We start from the raw sequence: 16,826 nt of genomic DNA on the forward strand, positions 1-16,826 counted from the left end.
CAGCCTGCACTCAAGGCCCTCTGGGCATGGGGGGAGCTGGCTCCCTCTGTAACAGGGGCTTTGCTCCCTTCCTCCCCATGGGCCTTTGCAGCCTGACACGCCAGCGGAAGGGAAGACACAGACCATGGCTCTCAGTGTCTTGAGATCGGGGGCCCTACTCGGGCTGCGGAGAAGGGCCCTGTCCACTCAAGGGAGGCCACAAACACTCTCTCTCCCCACCACCCCGTTCTCCAGTGACCCACCTCGCTCCAGAGGTGTGCCAGTCAGGAGCTGCTTTAAATGTAATGGGCCAGGGCATGTGAAGGCCAACTGCCCCAAGAGCCCCAGCAGCGTACAGCTCATCACACCGAAGTCATGCTGAGGACCTCAGGCCCAGAGGCCTCTCCGACACCCCAGAGCAAAGGAAGACCAGGAGTGTGGGTGGGAAGAAGGTAATTGTGTGGAGATACCCTGGAGCACAGGTCTCTGTGATCCACCAGTCCCTCATGGACTCCAAAGTCATCTACCCAGGGGCTCAGATAACTCTTTGACCCTTTAAGGAAGACTCCTTGTACTGCCTACAGCCATGTTGCCTGTCACATACAGGGCTGGACAGCAATCTGGCGGCTTGCAGCCTATGATGCGCTCCTATGCTGGGGGACAGGACATAGCCAACCATGTGAGACAAGCTAAAAAGGTGGAATGGTCACCCACAGCCTGGCTGCACAGGCCTGCACACTTACACCCCTCCTTGAGCCTGCCACAGGGGCCCGCCTGTGTCCCTAGGCACCCCAGGCCCAGAGATCCAGGCAGAGGTGGTGGAACCAGTCCCCAAACCAGTATCTCCAGCAGCAGCAGCATCCAGACCCTGGAATCCTGGTGGCACCAGCCCTGGAGCTGGAACTGGTGGAGTGGAGGCACCAGAGAGCCAGAGACAGCAACAGAGTCTGCACAGGAGACACTGCCAGAGCCTGTGACACAAGCCAGAGAGCCAACAAGGAGCAGGTCATAGCCATCAGAGACACCCAGATCACCTGCACCACCTCCAGAGGGACCAAGCCATATCCCCAGCCTGCTGGGGAGCGGACATCTCCAGTAACAAGAGAGCAGTTCCAGGCAGAACAGGAAGCTGATGAAAGCCTCAAGGGAGCTTGGCCGGTGGCCTGGAGTGACCCAGTGCCACTCAGCTCTTCTAACAGGCCCAGGATTGTGATAGACAGATGGTGTCTATGCAAGAAGACTCTTTCAGGTGGGCACAAGGAGGACGGGGCATCCTCAGAGACAGTTGGCAGTGCCAGCTAGGTGCAAGGAAAAGCTCTTGAGCTTAGCGCATGATCATCCTAGTGGCCATGCTGGGGTGAACAGAACCAAGGACTGACTGGGAAAGTCATTCTTCTGGGAGGGGTTGGCAAGGATGTGTCTAGTTATGTCCGGTCTTGTGAGGTGGGCCAGTGGGTGGGGAAGCCCCAAAAACAAGTCAAGGCACCTCTCCAGCCACTCCTCATCACACAGGTTCCATTTCAGGATGTAGCTGTTATGTGTCCTTTCTCTAGAAAGACCTCAAGAGGGAAGCTGTTCATATTGACTCCTGTGGGTTTTGACACCCACTGGCCTGAAGCAGTCACTCTAGGGAGCACCAGCGCCAGGAACACGTGCCAGCTATTAGCAGATACTTTGCCAGGGTAGGCTGGCCCTCCGAAATCCTTATGGATTGGGAACCAATTTCCTGGCAGAGGCTTTGAAACATTTTTGGGAAACTCCTGTGGTAAAACACTTGGTGGCCACCTCCTGCCTCCATCAAACCAATGGCCTGGTGGAAAGATGTAATGGGACTTTGTAAACCGTGATCCCTACATGAGTGGATGAGCACTCCAGTGAGCAGGCTCTAGTCTTACGGCACTTATTGTTTGCTTACAGAGCCGGCCCACATCCCTGTCTGGGATTCTCGGCTCTTCAACTTGTGAGGGAGGCTGTGAGGTTTTGGGCCTTTGCAATTAGCAACCCCTCTGCCAGGAACTAACATTCTGGATTTTGTACACAATCTGCAAAATACCTTTAGAGCCTCTTTAACCCTCCTGCAACAGAACTTGCAGCACGCTCCGCCAGAGCAGAAGGCCTGGTGTGATAAACACTCCAGAGGACGGTCCTTCAGCGTAGGTGAGCAAGTCATGGTCCTGAAGGCTACACAGGCCAATACAATGGAAGCATCCGGGGCAGACTGTTCACCTTCCAAGAGTGCCAAGGTGCAGTTAATTACCTCATAGCCATCCACACTCTGACCTTAAGCCGAAGGTGTAGCAGTATAATTCTCTAAAGGCCTTTTATTCCCAAGAATTCAAGGTTCTTCAGCTTACTGCCCAATGGGAAGATGCTGAGTGGCCTGAAGGAGCCTGCTACAAGGGGAAAGGCCAGGGCAGAGCAGGAGAGGTAATCCTGTCCATGAGCCTTGGCCATTAACACTTCCATAACACGAGTTATGCTCACCCAATCAGAGACCAACCCCACCGAACGGCTCCTTCAGCCAAAGCTGCTGTAGAAATCAAGGACACGTTCGAGATGGTTGTAATTCACCCCTCTGAAAGTGCACGGGCCTGTGTGGGGGGCCCAGTTCTCAAACTAGAGGGACAAATGTGCTTTTGCATGGACCACCATGAATTAAATGCTGTAACTCATCCAAATTCCAAGCATGGATCAACTTTTGGCGAAACAGGGACACACCCAGTTCATTTCCATCTCAGATTTAACCTAGAGATAATGGCAAGTACCTCTGAATGAGTCAGCCAAGCAGAAGTCCAGCCTTTGTTGCACATGGTGGTTTGCACGAATTTCAGGTTCCCCCTTTCAGGCTGTGCAATGCCCTTGACACCTTCCAATGACTTATAGATAATGTGCTCGCTGGATCTGACGAATCTACAGGAGCCTAGTGGTCACTGCTGGAGACCTTGGGGTCAGCACTCTTGGCACCCAACATCTTTCTTAGTGCTCCCTTCACTTCCTGGTTCCTCAGGCAGTAAATGAAGGGGTTCAACATGGGGGTGGCAATGGTGTACACCACGGACACGAGCTTGTTGAGGTCGAAAGACTGGATCCTCTGGGGCCGGGCGTACATGAAGAGGATGGCTGAGAAGAAGATGATGACCACAGTGAGGTGGGAGGTGCAGGTGGAGAAGGCCTTCCTCCTGCCCTGGGCGGTGGGGATGCGCAGGATGGTGCCGATGATGCATATGTAGGAGGTGACAGTGATGGAGAGGGGGATGAGGAGGATGATCAAGGCAAAGACAAAGTCCACCATCTCTGCCACTGTCATGTCAGAGCAGGAGAGGTTGAGCAATGGGGAGATGTCGCAGAAGAAGTGGTTGATGACGTTGGGGCCACAGTACGACAGCTGGGCGATGAAGAAGACCTTCAGTATGGAAATGAGAAAGCCAGTCAGCCACGAACCCACCGCCAGCTGCAGGCACAGCCGGTGGCTCATGATGGTTGGGTATCGCAGTGGATTACAGATGGCCACATAATGGTCATAGGCCATGACAGCTAAGAGGGCACATTCAGAGCACGCCAGGGCAAGGAAGAAGTAGAGCTGGACCATGCAGCCCAGGAAGGAGATGCTCTTATTCACCACCAGGAAATTCACCAGCAGCTTTGGGACGGTGACCGAGATGTACCAAGCCTCCAGGAAGGAGAGGTGACTGAGGAAGAAGTACATGGGTTTGTGGAGGTGGAGGTTGGTCCAGATCAGGGCGATGATGACCATGTTCTGCAGGAGGGTCAGCAGGTACATGGTGAGGAACACCACAAAGAGCAGCACCTGCAGCTCCAGGATGGTTGGGAATCCCACAAGGATGAACTCCCGCACTCGGGTGTGGTTCTCCTGCTCCATCGTGAGCCCGGGGGTCTGCGAAGAAAGAAGGAAAGAAAGACAGAAGTCAGACATCCATTGCAAGAGATCTTTTTTACCACACCTCTCAACTTTGATATCTTTATTATTAGATTGCATCCCACGGAGGCCGAAAGCCTCAATGTTGTGGGGGAAACAAGTTTAAATACCCACATGAGAAACAGGTCTCTAATAATGGGCTCTGTGATCTAGCCAACAAAGCCTGATGCCCTCGTCCAGCACCTGAACGAGGAGATATAGTGGATGAGGGGAGGTCAGGGGAGGTCCGGCCCCCAGGCTGCCTGGAGGGGGGACTCTCCTGTAGGGCTCCCTCAGAGGTCTGATGAGTCCCCCCTGCCCTGGCTGGGGTCCCTGGGGCTGCAGGGCTGCTGGGTTCCCCCTGCCCTGGCTGGGGTCCCAGGCTGCAGGGCTGCTGGCAGGGCTCCCAGCTGGGGCTGGGCTCCCCACAGTAACGCTTCCCAACCCCAGCCAGTCTCCTAGCAGTGGGTCTCCCTGACCTGGCTGCCTGCCCCATGGCTGCCCCCCACGCTCCCCAGAGGAGGATTCCAGCAGGGGCTCCCTGCCAGCAGCAGGGCTCTGCTGCAACCCGCACAGCTGGAGATCCCTGGCCCAGCAGCATCCATGGTCCTGCCGGACGCGGGAAGTTGCTGGACGAGAGAGTTTCAACCCGTCTGACACCCTCCAACAGCTGAATTCTGAAGCGAGAGAAATTCCAACCCGGAGCAATGGGGACGTCTTTCACAGTGAGGCTCAGGGGCTGCTCCATCACCTGCCATTTTGAAAGCCAGGTTGAGTTTTCCACCTCACACACCTGCTCTCGTTCCAGCCTGGATTGGTCCGGGGAGGTTCTAAGGCCTGTGTCACGCAGGACTTCAGGCTAAACCAGCGGTGGACAACCTGTGGCCAGCAGGCTGCACCCATCCCCTCAGGGACGCCCACAGGTGGGCCACAAGGCCTTTTGCTGGTGCTGACTGTTCACAGGCCTGGCCCCGCAGCTCCCACTGACTACAATTCGCCGTCCTGAGCCAGTGGGAGTTGTGGGAGGCAGCTTGGGCCTCGGGGTCGTGCTGGCTTCCACTTCCTGCAGCTCCCGTTGGCTGAGAACTAACAACCACAGCCAGTGGGAGATCTGGGAGCCAGGCGTGTGGACGGTCAACCTCAGCTAAAGCTCTCACAGCCCCCAGGGAATGACCCTGACGAGCCGGGTGCATCCAGACAACTGCAGTTTGCCCCCCACTGGGCTGGGATCTATGAAACGTGCTGCTGCTGGGTCAGTGTCAATGATCAGACCTGGTGTCCCTCTCTGACCCAACTGTCTGAAAGACAGCACTGCCGAGTGGGGCAGATGTGTCCGAGGGCCTGGCAGGATGAAAGCTCAGCGGGATTTGTGTTCTAAGGCGCATTTGAGAACATTGGAGTAAGAACAGAATTTGATGGGGGAGGGGGGTGTTTTTGTGGGACACGTTCACTTTTCACAGAAACTGAAACCCCCAAACTGAAAACACTCAATTTTAAGCCAAAAACCGTATTTCCAGGTTTTTTAAATATACAATTTCCGGGGAAAGCCAAGTCACCTTTCTTGAAAAAGTTCATTTTGTCAAAGCCTCAATTTTTCATCCAAAGCAAAATGAAATGTGTCCTACAGAGAAGGTTGTCCTTTGAGCATCACCTCATACTGTCACCTCCCATTCAGGGGACAGAAAGGAGGATGGACCAGGCGCAGAAACAGCAGAAGAAGAGGAAGAAGAAACACCAATTTGTAGGGTTTTGCGTCCGATCCTGCCAGTGTCAGTCCCAGTTCTAGTTTGGCTGGTTTTACTTTTTAGGGTTTTCATTCTGAAACAGTTCTCCAGCTGTGGTACTCGTGACCCCTTTCCCACAGCAAACCTCTTAGTGCCCCCCCTCACCCGCCCCATATCCGCTACAGGCATTTTTAGATGTCTAACACTGTAATAAATACTGGAGGCAAAGCGAGGCTTGTGCGGAGGCTGACAGCTCCCATCCACTCCTGGTTTGAATCATAGAATCCCAGGGCTGGAAGGGACCTCAGGAGGTCATCGAGTCCAGCCCCTGCCCCAAGCAGGATCAGCCCCAACTAAATCATCCCAGCCAGGACTTTTTTGAGCCGGGACTTAAAAACCTGTAGGGATGGAGATTCCACCACCTCTCCAGGTAACGCATCCCAGTGCTTCACCTCCCTCCTGGTGAAATAGTTTTTCCTAATACCCAACCTACTCCTCAGCCTCTGTAACTTTAGGCCTTTGCTCCTTGTTCTGCCATCTGTCACCACTGAGAACAGCCTCTCTCCATCCCCTTTAGAGCCTTGTTCAGGAAGTTGAAGGCTGCTATCAAATCCCCGCTCACTCTTCTCTTCTGTGAACTAAATTAGCCCAAATCCCGCAGCCTCAATTTCTCTCTGCACTTGTCCTTGTTGAACCTCATCAGATTTCTTTTGGCTCAATCCTGCAATTTATCTAGGTCACTCCAAACCCTGTCCCTGCCCTCCAATATATCTACCTGTCCCGTCAGCTAAGTGATGAACCTGGCAATGAGTGAGCATTGCTCCTTGGGTGTGGCACACACTCTGCATTTGCCTTTCATGATTTACCTGCACAGACAGATTCTGGACTGCTGTCTAGCAGCATGGGAACCACTTGGGGCCTCAGGGGTAGGCTGTTTCGTATGAAACAAACCACTAAGGATAGTCCCACAAGACCACCAGCAAGAAGGGAAATTTAGCCACAGAAAAATGAAGCACAGAAATTACAGCCAATAACTTCAAGCCAAATACCCCGAGGGTGTAGCTGTGCGCTGATCTCCACAGTGAGAAAACCAGTCTTCTGAGCAGATAGTCCGAGGGGTCTGCTGCCCCCTTTGTGCCAAGAGCAGAGGGATAAACTTCCCTCGCTCCTGTGTCAGTGCAGCAGACCAGCACTAAACCCAGCATTGGATGTCTTTGTTTGCACAGCCGTTACTCAGGCAAACGCTCAATGCAGGTGACGGATGCTGCCCCTGACTAAGGAGTGACACAAATCTAGATGATGATTTTGCTTCTGAGTCTTTTTATCTGTGCAGCCCGACATGAATCTGTCTGCGCTGGTCTGGTCTTTCTGCCTCCATACCCTGACTGTGCGAGCTGCATGTGCTGCATAGCTCTGTCCTTCTGCACAGCGATCCGTGCATCGACCTTCCTCTGTCTGCATATATACTCACCTGTCCAATGGCATCACCCAGCTCCAGCACCTCCCTGTGCAGCTCCCCTCCCCCTTCCCCAATTAACTAACGAGGGGGCTGCCTGGGGAACGCCACACTGAGCCCTGGGGACGTTCCCACAGCAGGAGAGAGGAATAGAAAATTTTGCCCCATCACTGGTGCAGCAGGTCAGCATCTCCCAGAACTTCTCACCCGCTCGTCCATAGCCAGTGCCTTCCCCTGTGGCTGGGCTGCCGGCCCAGCAGGCTGGGGTCTGAGCTGTGCGTAGGTGCAGCTCCACAGACTCCTGAGTTCAGACCAGCTTGCCCCAGGTGTGGGGGGAAAACTGATTTAAGGGTTAAAGGAGTTTTTCCACACTAACTAGGCCTCCCTTTGCAATGGGATACTAGGGGTCATCTGCACTTCTTTGAAGTCCCAACCTTGTCGCCTGGAGATGATTTATCCTGTAGGGTCCTCTCTCTGGGTTACCAGGTTCCTTTGTAGTGTAAACTGGCCTCAAGCGCATCTGGTGCTTGCAGACATGTCTTGCTGAGACTTTCGTATGTTAAAGAAGACAATTAATTACTTAACTGTCTAAAGAGTCCTTGGAACTGGTTCTCAGGGCTCCCACTTCCCTGCAAGCCAGCAGCCTGCATGCATGACCCAGACAGGCCTGGGTTGCAAGCCCCAGGGGCAGAACCTGGGAGCATAGGGGCTAAAGCCCAGTACACTACCATGTGAGCTAAAGGCCTTCACTCACCCCAGATGAGGTCTCAGGGCCTCTGGGTTCTACACATGTATAATAAAGTTTCCCTTTAGCTCTCACTCTTGCCTCACTGCTTTGACCTCCAGCCTTGGACCTTTGGGGGACACTGTACCCCAGGGGAACGGGGGTCCCCAACACAGGTTACAGCAGTTCCCTGCCTGGCATGACCGACTCACTCAGTTCTGCTCAGCCTCCCCTGAGACCTTCCTCCCATGCCCGGTCACACACCTGGATGTGAGGGACTTTCCCCTCCATGCCCTTTGTAACCACCAAGGGTGAGGGGTCCCTCTGGGTTTTGGGGCCTTTGCCACATGGCTGGGACAGTGGATTGGGCCTCTGGAGCCCTGGGTCTGTCACTGGCTAGCACCAGCTCTGCTGTGGGCCTCACTATCTCCAGCTGTAAAGGGCGCTGACAGCAGGGGTCCCCTTTTGAGTCGGGTCCTGGGCACTAAATTCCCTTAGGTGCCAGTGGAAAAGCCCAGCCTTCCTACAAAGATCTGTGGTGGACCACTCCCCCATAGACAGAGGCTTGGCCTGCAATACAGCAGAGATTGAAGGGTCTGTGGCTGTCCCCAGCCATTCCATGCCTGGGGTGGCAGTCGCCCTACATACGGCCAAGAGGGCTTTGTCATTCTTCCATCTGCCAAGCTGGGATGCTAGACTCTGCTGGTGCTTATCCCTGTCTAAGTCCCTACATCAGGGGTCGGCAACTGAGATAGCAAAAAGCGACTTTTTTCTTTCGAATTCAGTAAAAAACTCAATACTTCCTGAGCCTCGGTGTATGTGAATGCCAGACGGTCCTTAGTAAATAACCCCCAACTGTGGTTTTTGTAACTCCTGGTTTAAGACCAGCCCCACGATGGTTTGTAATGTTTACTGACGGATGTTCACAAACTTTTTAGATCTCTCTCACGGTTGCACTTTTTGTTGGTGGTGAATTTCTCATTGCCCTGACACCCAGGGAGTCCAGACAAACTCGATAGAAATGCGAAGGACTGGGCCCATTCGCTCTGAAATTTTTTCTTCCCATCTTCGATTCTTCTCTTCTTTGAAGCCATTCCGACCCCACTTTAACTATGTCAGTTTTAGTTCACGTTTAATTTCAGTTTGAGCCCATAAAATGAGCGTTGCCCTTCCTGGCAGGATCCCCGCCAGCTTCCTTCTCCTTTTCCAAATCAAGACGATCAAAACACCGATGCAGGGATCATATCCCTCAATGCACTGCACATACTAAAGGGGGAGTTCTCCAGCAGTCCAGACCACACATTTGCTATTTAGATTGGAGCTGTTCATTTTCGGGCTTTTAGACATTCACCCTTTAGCGAAAATAATCCGGAGGGCTTTTGTTTTCTTTACTTTGTAATTCTAGTGTTGGCAGCTACAAAGATGTCCTTGAAGAGCCGTATGTGGCTCTGGAGCTGCAGGTTGCAGGGCCCTGCCTTAGGCTGTGCTGGGGCTCTGCCCTGACTACAGGCCAGAGTGGCCTACCTGTTTCCTCCCTACCCTTCCTGACTGAGGGTGTTGGCTCCATACACTGAGAGAAACATTGGGTCCCAGAGATCCCCATGAGACTGCCCCCTGATGTGCTAATCCTAGCACTGAGCCCGCCTACATGTCCTCTGGGGCACACAACCATGCTGTCCTGGGCCCGGGGCTCTGCTCTCTCTCCCAGCAATGGCACAGACTGGGGTAACAGCTCCCCACAGAGCAATGCAGAGACATGGGAGGGCTCAGACACAGGGACTTGGCCACACCCAGGCACACAGCCCCAGTGTGGACAGAAGCAGATATCGTACGATGAAGGCGATGGTGCAAATCTGCAAAGAGCTGGGGAGGAGGGGAAATTGAGCAGCCCTGCGCTGGCTGGTGACACAAGCAGCAAGGCTGCCTGAGTCCCAGCTGGTGCAGGGTCATCAATCGCCCCCACGCCTGCCATGGTTTTCTGCAAAGCCTCTGAGAGGAGAAGGTGGCCCGCCCCACTCCAGCTGGGAATCAGGCAGCTGTCCAGGGCCCCCAATATGCCGTTAGCCTTCTTGCTGCTGGAGCCCCCTGTGGCATGCTGCCATCTAAATGCGCCGTGAAATGTGATCAATTTCCCCCCCCACACACACACGCACACTTGGCTCTGCAAAGAGATGGGGCAGGGGAAAGTGCTGAAAGTGCTGAAATGTCAACGGCACACTTAGACAGTTCTCATGGCACACTGGTGTGCCATGGCACAACTGCTGAAGATCATGGTGGTAGGTCATGTGCTCCAGCCCCTAAGCATTTGGTTGCCCTCTGCTGGACCCTCTCCAGTGTGTCTACAGCCTTTTTATAAGGGCAGGCCCAGAACTGGATGCAGTACTCCAATACACCAGAGCTGAGTAGAGGGGAATAGTAAATTCTCTAGATCGACTCCTCCTAATGCACCCCAATATGCCGTTAGCCTTCTGGGCTCCAAGGGCACAGTGTTGACTCATATCCAGCCTCTCGTCTTCTGTAATCCCCAGGTCTTTCTCTGCTGCACTTCAACTTACCCAGTCAGTCTCCAGGCATAACAGTGCTTGAGAGTCTTCTGTCTCAAGGGCAGGGCTCTGCACTTGTACTTCTTGAACATCATAACATTTCTTTTAGCCCAATCCTACAATTTATCTAGATCACTCTGGACCCTGTCCCAACCCACCAATGTCTCCCTAGCTTAGTGTCACCTGCAAATTTGTTGAGGGTACAATCTAGCCCTTCATCCAGGTCGTTGATAAAGATGTTGAACGAATCCAGCCCTAGAAATGATCCTGGGGGCACTGTGAAGCTGACTGCCAACCAGACACAGAGCCGTTAATCAGTGCCCTTTGGGCCCAACCTTCTAGCCAGCTTTCTACCCACCTTACAGTCCATTTATCCAAGCCATACTTCCTTAACTTACTGGCAAGACTGATGTGGGGGACTATCAAAAGCTTCGCTGAAGTCCAGGTATATCATGCCCATTGCCTTCCCCATGTCCACAGAGACAGTTACCTCTTCATAGAAGGCAATCAGGTTGGTCAGTCTTGATTTGCCCTGGGTGAATCTATTCTTGGTCACTTTCCTGTCTTTCAAGTGCTTCAAAATCCATCCCTTGGGGATCCTCTCCATAATCTTTTACAAGGACTGAGGTGAGACTGATGTAGTAATGAGAGGGCCTGACAACCAGACTTGGCCTAAACAATGGTCAGTGCCTGGCTAAAGCACCTTACGCCGGAACAACAGAGAGCTAAAGCAAAACCTGTGAGCTAGGTAGAGTCTACTCCCAGGGCTACAACAAGTAAGAGGGCCTACAAGCGCCCAGCACCAGGCACTCTGTGATACACCCACACATTCTAGGAAGATAACAGGACATTCTGCGTGGTAGGACCCTCCCCCCAGGGAACAGCTTAGCACCAGGAACATTCTGACCCAGGGTCACTACAGTGTCCTTACGACAACATGATGGATGGTGTTGCTTTGATATTATCACAATGTACAAGGTAATGGATAGTAGCTAGTTACATTAAGGGGTATCAACGTATTACCGTCAGGAGAGGCCCCTGGGATGCGCAACGTGTACGTAAGTTGTTTGTACCTGGATATAAAAGCATCACACAACTGAGGCGCACCGAGCGAGCTAGGGAACAACGAATCCCCCTTGTCAGCAATTGAGTTGCTTCCATTGTCAAGGCACATGCACGTATTAGTGTAAAACTGCTGGCGTCCAGGTGGGGACACCCAGTGTGCTAAAGCCCATGTGTCAACGACAATAAACCTGGTTCCAGTTCCTTCGCACCTCGCTTTATTGGTGGTCATCGGGGGCCCTCCAAAGTCTGCAGTGAGGGCAAATATGCACGCGGCCAAAGGTTATCAACACAGCAGGGAGCAGAACAGACCACACCAGTAATGGCATCTCACTGCAGCTGACAGGTCAGTACTTCCCGGGATTGTCCTTCTTGCCTTTTGTAATGGTGGGCTCTACAGTTGTCTTTTTCCAGTCATCCAGGACCTCTCCTGATCTCCACGAGTTTTCAAAGATAATGGCCAAAGGCTCTGCAATGACACCTGCCAATTCCCTCAGTGCCCTTGGATCCATTAAATCCAGACCCATATGTGTGTCTAGCTTTTCTAAATAGCTCTTTACCTCTGCTTTCCCCACCAAGGGCTGCCCACCTCCTGCCCATACTGCATTGCCTAGTGCCCTAGTCTGGGAGCTGACCTTGTCCAGGAGGTCAGAGGCAAAACATAGCATTGAGTACTTCAACTTTTCCCACATCATCTGTCACCAGGTTACCTCCCTCATCCACTAACAGCCCCACACCTGCCTTGATCACCCTCTTATTGTTAACATGTCTGTAGAAACCCTTCTTGTTGCCCTTCACATCCCTGGCTAGCTTCACTTCCAATTGTGCTTTCGCTTTCCTGATTACCCCCCCAGTGCTCTCCAGCCGTAGATTTATACTCCTCCTTAGTCATCTGTCCAAGTTTCCACTTCTTGTAAGCTTCCTTTTTGAGTCTAAGCTCACCAAGGATCTCCCTGGTAAGCCAAGCTGGTTGTCTACTGTATTTGCTTTTCTCATTGCACATTGGAATGGTTTGTTCCTGTGCCTTCTTTCAAATACTGCCAGTTCTGCCAGACTCCTTTCCCCTTCAAGGCAACCTATCACTTCTCTGGGGGGAGTCAAAGTCTGCTTTTCAGAAGCCCGGGGTGTGTATTTTACACTCCCTTCTTTCCCTTCATTAGGATCGTGAAATCACCCATCTTATGATCACTGCTTCACTGGTTGCCACCCACACCTACATCTCCTGCTAATTCCTTCTTGCCTGTGAGTGGCAGGTCAAGTTGCGCATGGCCTCTGCTTGGTTTCTTCAGCACTTGTACTGGAAGTTGTCCCCAACATTCTCCAAAAGCTTCCTGACTTGTCTGTGCACTGCTGTATTGGTCTCCCAACAAATGACTGGGTGATTAAAGTCTCCCATGAGAACCAGGGCTTATGGTCTGGAAGCTTCTCTTAGTTGTCTGAACAAAACCTTATCTCCCTGTTCTGGAGGTCTCTAGCAGACACCAACCTCAGCTTCACCTCTGTTGCTCCCACCTCTAAGCTTAATCCAAAGACCGTCACCTGGCTTTTCTCCTTTGATGTACTGAAGCTCTGAGCAATCATATTGCTCTCTCACATACAGCGCAACTCCTCCTCCTTCTCTCCCCTGCCTGTCCTCCCTGAACAGTTTATACCCTTACATGGCCATGCTCCAGTTATGCGAATCGTCCCACCAAGTCTCTGTTATTCCAGTTACCTCACACTCCTTTGACTGTGCCAGGGCCTCTAATTCTTCCTGTTTGTTTCCCAGGCTTCTGGCATTTGTGCACAACCACCATTGATAATTACTTGAATGGCCTACTTTCTCCTTTCGAACCTTCTCCTTTTAAATTGGGGTCCTCCTTTGTTGTTCCTTCCTCCTTGTGTTTCTTCCTGGTACCCTATTTCCCCACTTACCTCAGGGCTTGTGTCACCTTCCCCCGACGAACCTCATTTAAAGCCCTCCTCACTAGGTCTGCAAGCCTGCCTGCAAAGATGCTCTTTCCTCTCTTCGTTAGGTGGATCCCATCACTTCCCAGCAATGCTTGTTCCCAAAACAGAGTCCCATGGTTGCAGAAACCAAATCCCTTCATCCGGCAGCACCTGCGTGACCAACGCATTTACTTCCACAATTCGATGATCCCTACCTGGACCCCTTCCTTCAACAGGGAGGATGGACGAGAACACCACTTGCTCTCCATATCCCTTCATTTCCTTCCCAGAGTTACACAATCCACAGTGATCTGCTCAAGGTCATTCTTTGCTGTGTCACTAGTTCCCACATGGAGAAGTAGGAAGGAATAATCTGCAGGTCTGATGGTTTTTGGAAGAGATTCTGTCACATCCTGGATTCTAGCTCCAAGTAAGCAGCAAATATCCCAAGATTCCAGGTCTGGACAGCAGATGGATGAGTCCATCCCTTCTAGAAGGGAGTCCTCAACCACCACACCAGTCTTCTTCTCTTAGAGATGGTGCCTGTAGAACCCCCATCCCTAGGACTGCACTTTGCAGGCCTTCCAGTGTGGGGGGAAAACTGCTTTAAGGGTTAAAAGAGTTTTCCACACTAACCAGGCCTCCCTCTGAAATGGGATACTAGGGAGTCATCTGCACTTTTTTGAAGTCCCTACCTTGTCCCCTAGAGCCGATTTATCCTTTAGGCTCCTCTGTCTGGTTTATCATGTATCTTGGTAGTGTAAACTGGCCTCAAGCACAGCTGGTGCTTACCGACACGTCTCAGGGCAATTCTGCTGAGACTTTCATATGTTAAAGAAGACAATTAATGACTAAACTGCCTAAACAAACTATATAAAAAGCCCCTGAAACAGTTTCTCAGGGCTCCCAATTCTCTGTAAGCTGGCAGCCTGCATGCATAATAAAGTTTCCTTTTAGATCTCGCTCTTGCCTCACCGCTTTGACCTCCAGCCTCAGACCTTTGGGGGACACTGTGCCCCAGGGGAACAGGGTTCCCTGACAATTTGGCGATGAGGATGGGATGGCTTGGAACTCCAGCTGGAGAGGTCGACGGTGAGGAACGGGATCGGGCCACAGCATGCATCTGAAGGGTAAGGGATCCATTTAGAATCCCCCAGTCCGCCTCCCAGTTCTCGTCACTGGCTGAACCGGCTGGTGGTAAGAGTCATCTTTTGTTCCTAAATTTTCTCTGGGAGGCTTGAGAGAGATTTAAAACATTGGGTAGAGCTGAACAGTGGTTGGGCTGGTGCTGACTGACTGGTGGCGAGTCCAAGTGCATGATTTTGAGTGAGTGACGTCCAGAACGGGACTGCGACCACACCAGCGCTGTCAGTGCTACTAAACATCTGCCAAAAGCAAGGGCAGTTCCCCCCAGTGGGGAGCTGTTCTGATCCCTTCCCTGCAAGGTGTCTGCCAGAGCATTCTCCACCAGAGTGCCTGTGCAGAGAGCCTGAGAGTGCATACTTACTCCTGCCAGAACTGGGGGTTCCTGAGTGGTGTTTATTGGACCCATGTAATTAGCCACTTCTTGGCTTGTAGTCCAAGGTAAGTGGATTTATGTCCCATTTCAAACCTCTCAGTTTTACCCTGGGTGTGTTTTTGAGTTTTCAGTAGGACATCTCTGGCCAGTCCAGTTAGCCACATCTGCGCTCAGTGCTCTCACCCGGTGGATCTCTGAGTGGGGTGTGAAGAGACAGGACACCCTGGCAGAAATACATTCAATTGGCTTCCCAAATATTTCCATTTTGCAGAACCTGGCTACTTCATGTAGACCCTCAAAGCAGCCTGATTTGTTAAAAAGCAAACGGCAATATGAAATGAATGATGTTGTTGCTCATGGAACAGGGCTTCCATCATTTTCCATGTAGTCCTTCGCATGGCTATGACCTGTATTCATCTGGCATATGAAGACCTAGCCTGGTAGATCATGGCATCAGTTCAGTGTCTACACAGAACGGCAGTTTCTTTAAGCCGCTGTTCAAAACAGATTATGGAATCTGTTCCAGAAATGGAGTTGTCTGTCAATCGGTCTCATTCCCCACCCAAACATTCATCCAGTAACCAGCAGGAAAACTTATGGCATTGTTTGCGAACAGCAAATTAATGTCTCAATATATGGTTCATGTTCCCTTCCAGGGTATGCTGGACCCTCTCTAGTCACTCCCCATGGCTGACACAGACTGGATCAACAGAACTTCCTTAGAATTCATTCTCCTGGGGTTTGGGAGTCTCCCTGCCCTGCAAGTTCTTCTCTTCCTGCTGTTTTCAGTGATCTACATGGTGACCATGGCTGGGAACAGCCTCATCATTGTGTTAGTTGTAATTGACCAGCGCCTTCACACCCCCATGTACTTCTTCCTGGGAAATTTGTCCTTCTTGGAGACCTGCTACAGCTCCACCATCCTGCCCAGGCTGCTGGCCAGTCTCCTGACTGGGGACAGAAGTATCTCCTTCAGTGGCTGCATGGGACAATTTTATACTTTTGGAGTCCTAGTCACTGCAGAGTGTTTTCTCTTATCTGTGATGTCGTATGATCGATACTTAGCGATATGCAAACCCCTGCACTATGGGGCTCGTATGAATGGTAGATTCTGTGCCCTGCTGGTGGCTGGGTCTTGGACAAGTGGCATTTTGGCTATTACCATGACAACCTCTTTGATGTTTCAACTGCCGTTCTGCCACCCCGGAAACATTGATCACTTTTTTTGTGATTTCACCCCTGTGGTGAAACTCTCTTGCAGTGACACCCGTCCGATAGAACTCTGGGTGTTTGTCCTGTCGGCTGTGTGCTCGCTGCCCCCATTTCTACTAACCATCACGTCCTATGTTTGGATCATCTCCACCATCCTGCAAATCCCATCCACCACGGACAGGCAAAAGGCCTTTTCCACCTGCTCCTCCCACCTCACTGTGGTTACAACCTTCTATGGGACTCTGATCATTGTTTACCTCCTACCCAAAACACAGAGGCTCAGAGAGCTGAACAAACTCTTCTCAGTCTTCTACACAGTCCTGACCCCTCTGGTCAATCCGCTCGTCTACAGCCTGAGAAACAAGGAGGTGAAAAAGGCGCTCAGAAAAGCAGCCCATAAATGTTTGGGTTGCACAGCAATCTAGAGTGCGTCAGGTCATTCATTTCGCTGTGACTGAAATGGCAATAAACTGAGAAAATGGACTTGGCTGTAGGGAACTGATTGCTCTATTTTGTGTTCAGAGTAGCTAGCGGTGACTTATGGCAAAGAGAACTGGAGGTGCTGAGTCCGGCAGAAGGAGACAATCAAGATTTATCTGGTGTCAGAATTGATGGATGATATTCTGGTTCTGCTGAAATGAACATCAAAATTCCCATGGAGCTCAGTGGGGCTGGATGTCACCAATTACAATAATATGCCATTCAAATGCAATTTACCCAGAATTGCTCTTTTGTACAGTGCTTAACAATTGCTTTATCTAT

At 51.7% G+C, this 16,826-nt stretch overlaps 2 protein-coding genes across 2 annotated transcripts; one reads left to right on the plus strand and one right to left on the minus strand.

Moving 5' to 3' along the window:
• Positions 1-2,899: 2,899 nt before the first annotated feature.
• On the minus strand, positions 2,900-3,859 carry LOC142004934 (olfactory receptor 6B1-like). The gene has a single exon (XM_074982612.1). It carries the CDS (start codon positions 3,857-3,859, stop codon positions 2,900-2,902), a length of 960 nt encoding a protein of 319 aa, XP_074838713.1.
• Positions 3,860-15,538: 11,679 nt separating this feature from the next.
• On the plus strand, positions 15,539-16,489 carry LOC142004744 (olfactory receptor 11A1-like). The gene has a single exon (XM_074982420.1). It carries the CDS (start codon positions 15,539-15,541, stop codon positions 16,487-16,489), a length of 951 nt encoding a protein of 316 aa, XP_074838521.1.
• The last annotated feature ends 337 nt before the right edge of the window (positions 16,490-16,826 follow it).

The sequence above is a fragment of the Carettochelys insculpta genome, chromosome 32 (assembly GCF_033958435.1).
Source record: "Carettochelys insculpta isolate YL-2023 chromosome 32, ASM3395843v1, whole genome shotgun sequence".
In the NCBI taxonomy this organism is placed as follows: domain Eukaryota; kingdom Metazoa; phylum Chordata; order Testudines; family Carettochelyidae; genus Carettochelys; species Carettochelys insculpta.

Bases quoted from the DNA above. Each gene is read 5' to 3' on its own strand.
- LOC142004934 (XM_074982612.1), bottom strand. From the start codon at position 3,859: ATGGAGCAGGAGAACCACACCCGAGTGCGGGAGTTCATCCTTGTGGGA.
- LOC142004744 (XM_074982420.1), top strand. From the start codon at position 15,539: ATGGCTGACACAGACTGGATCAACAGAACTTCCTTAGAATTCATTCTC.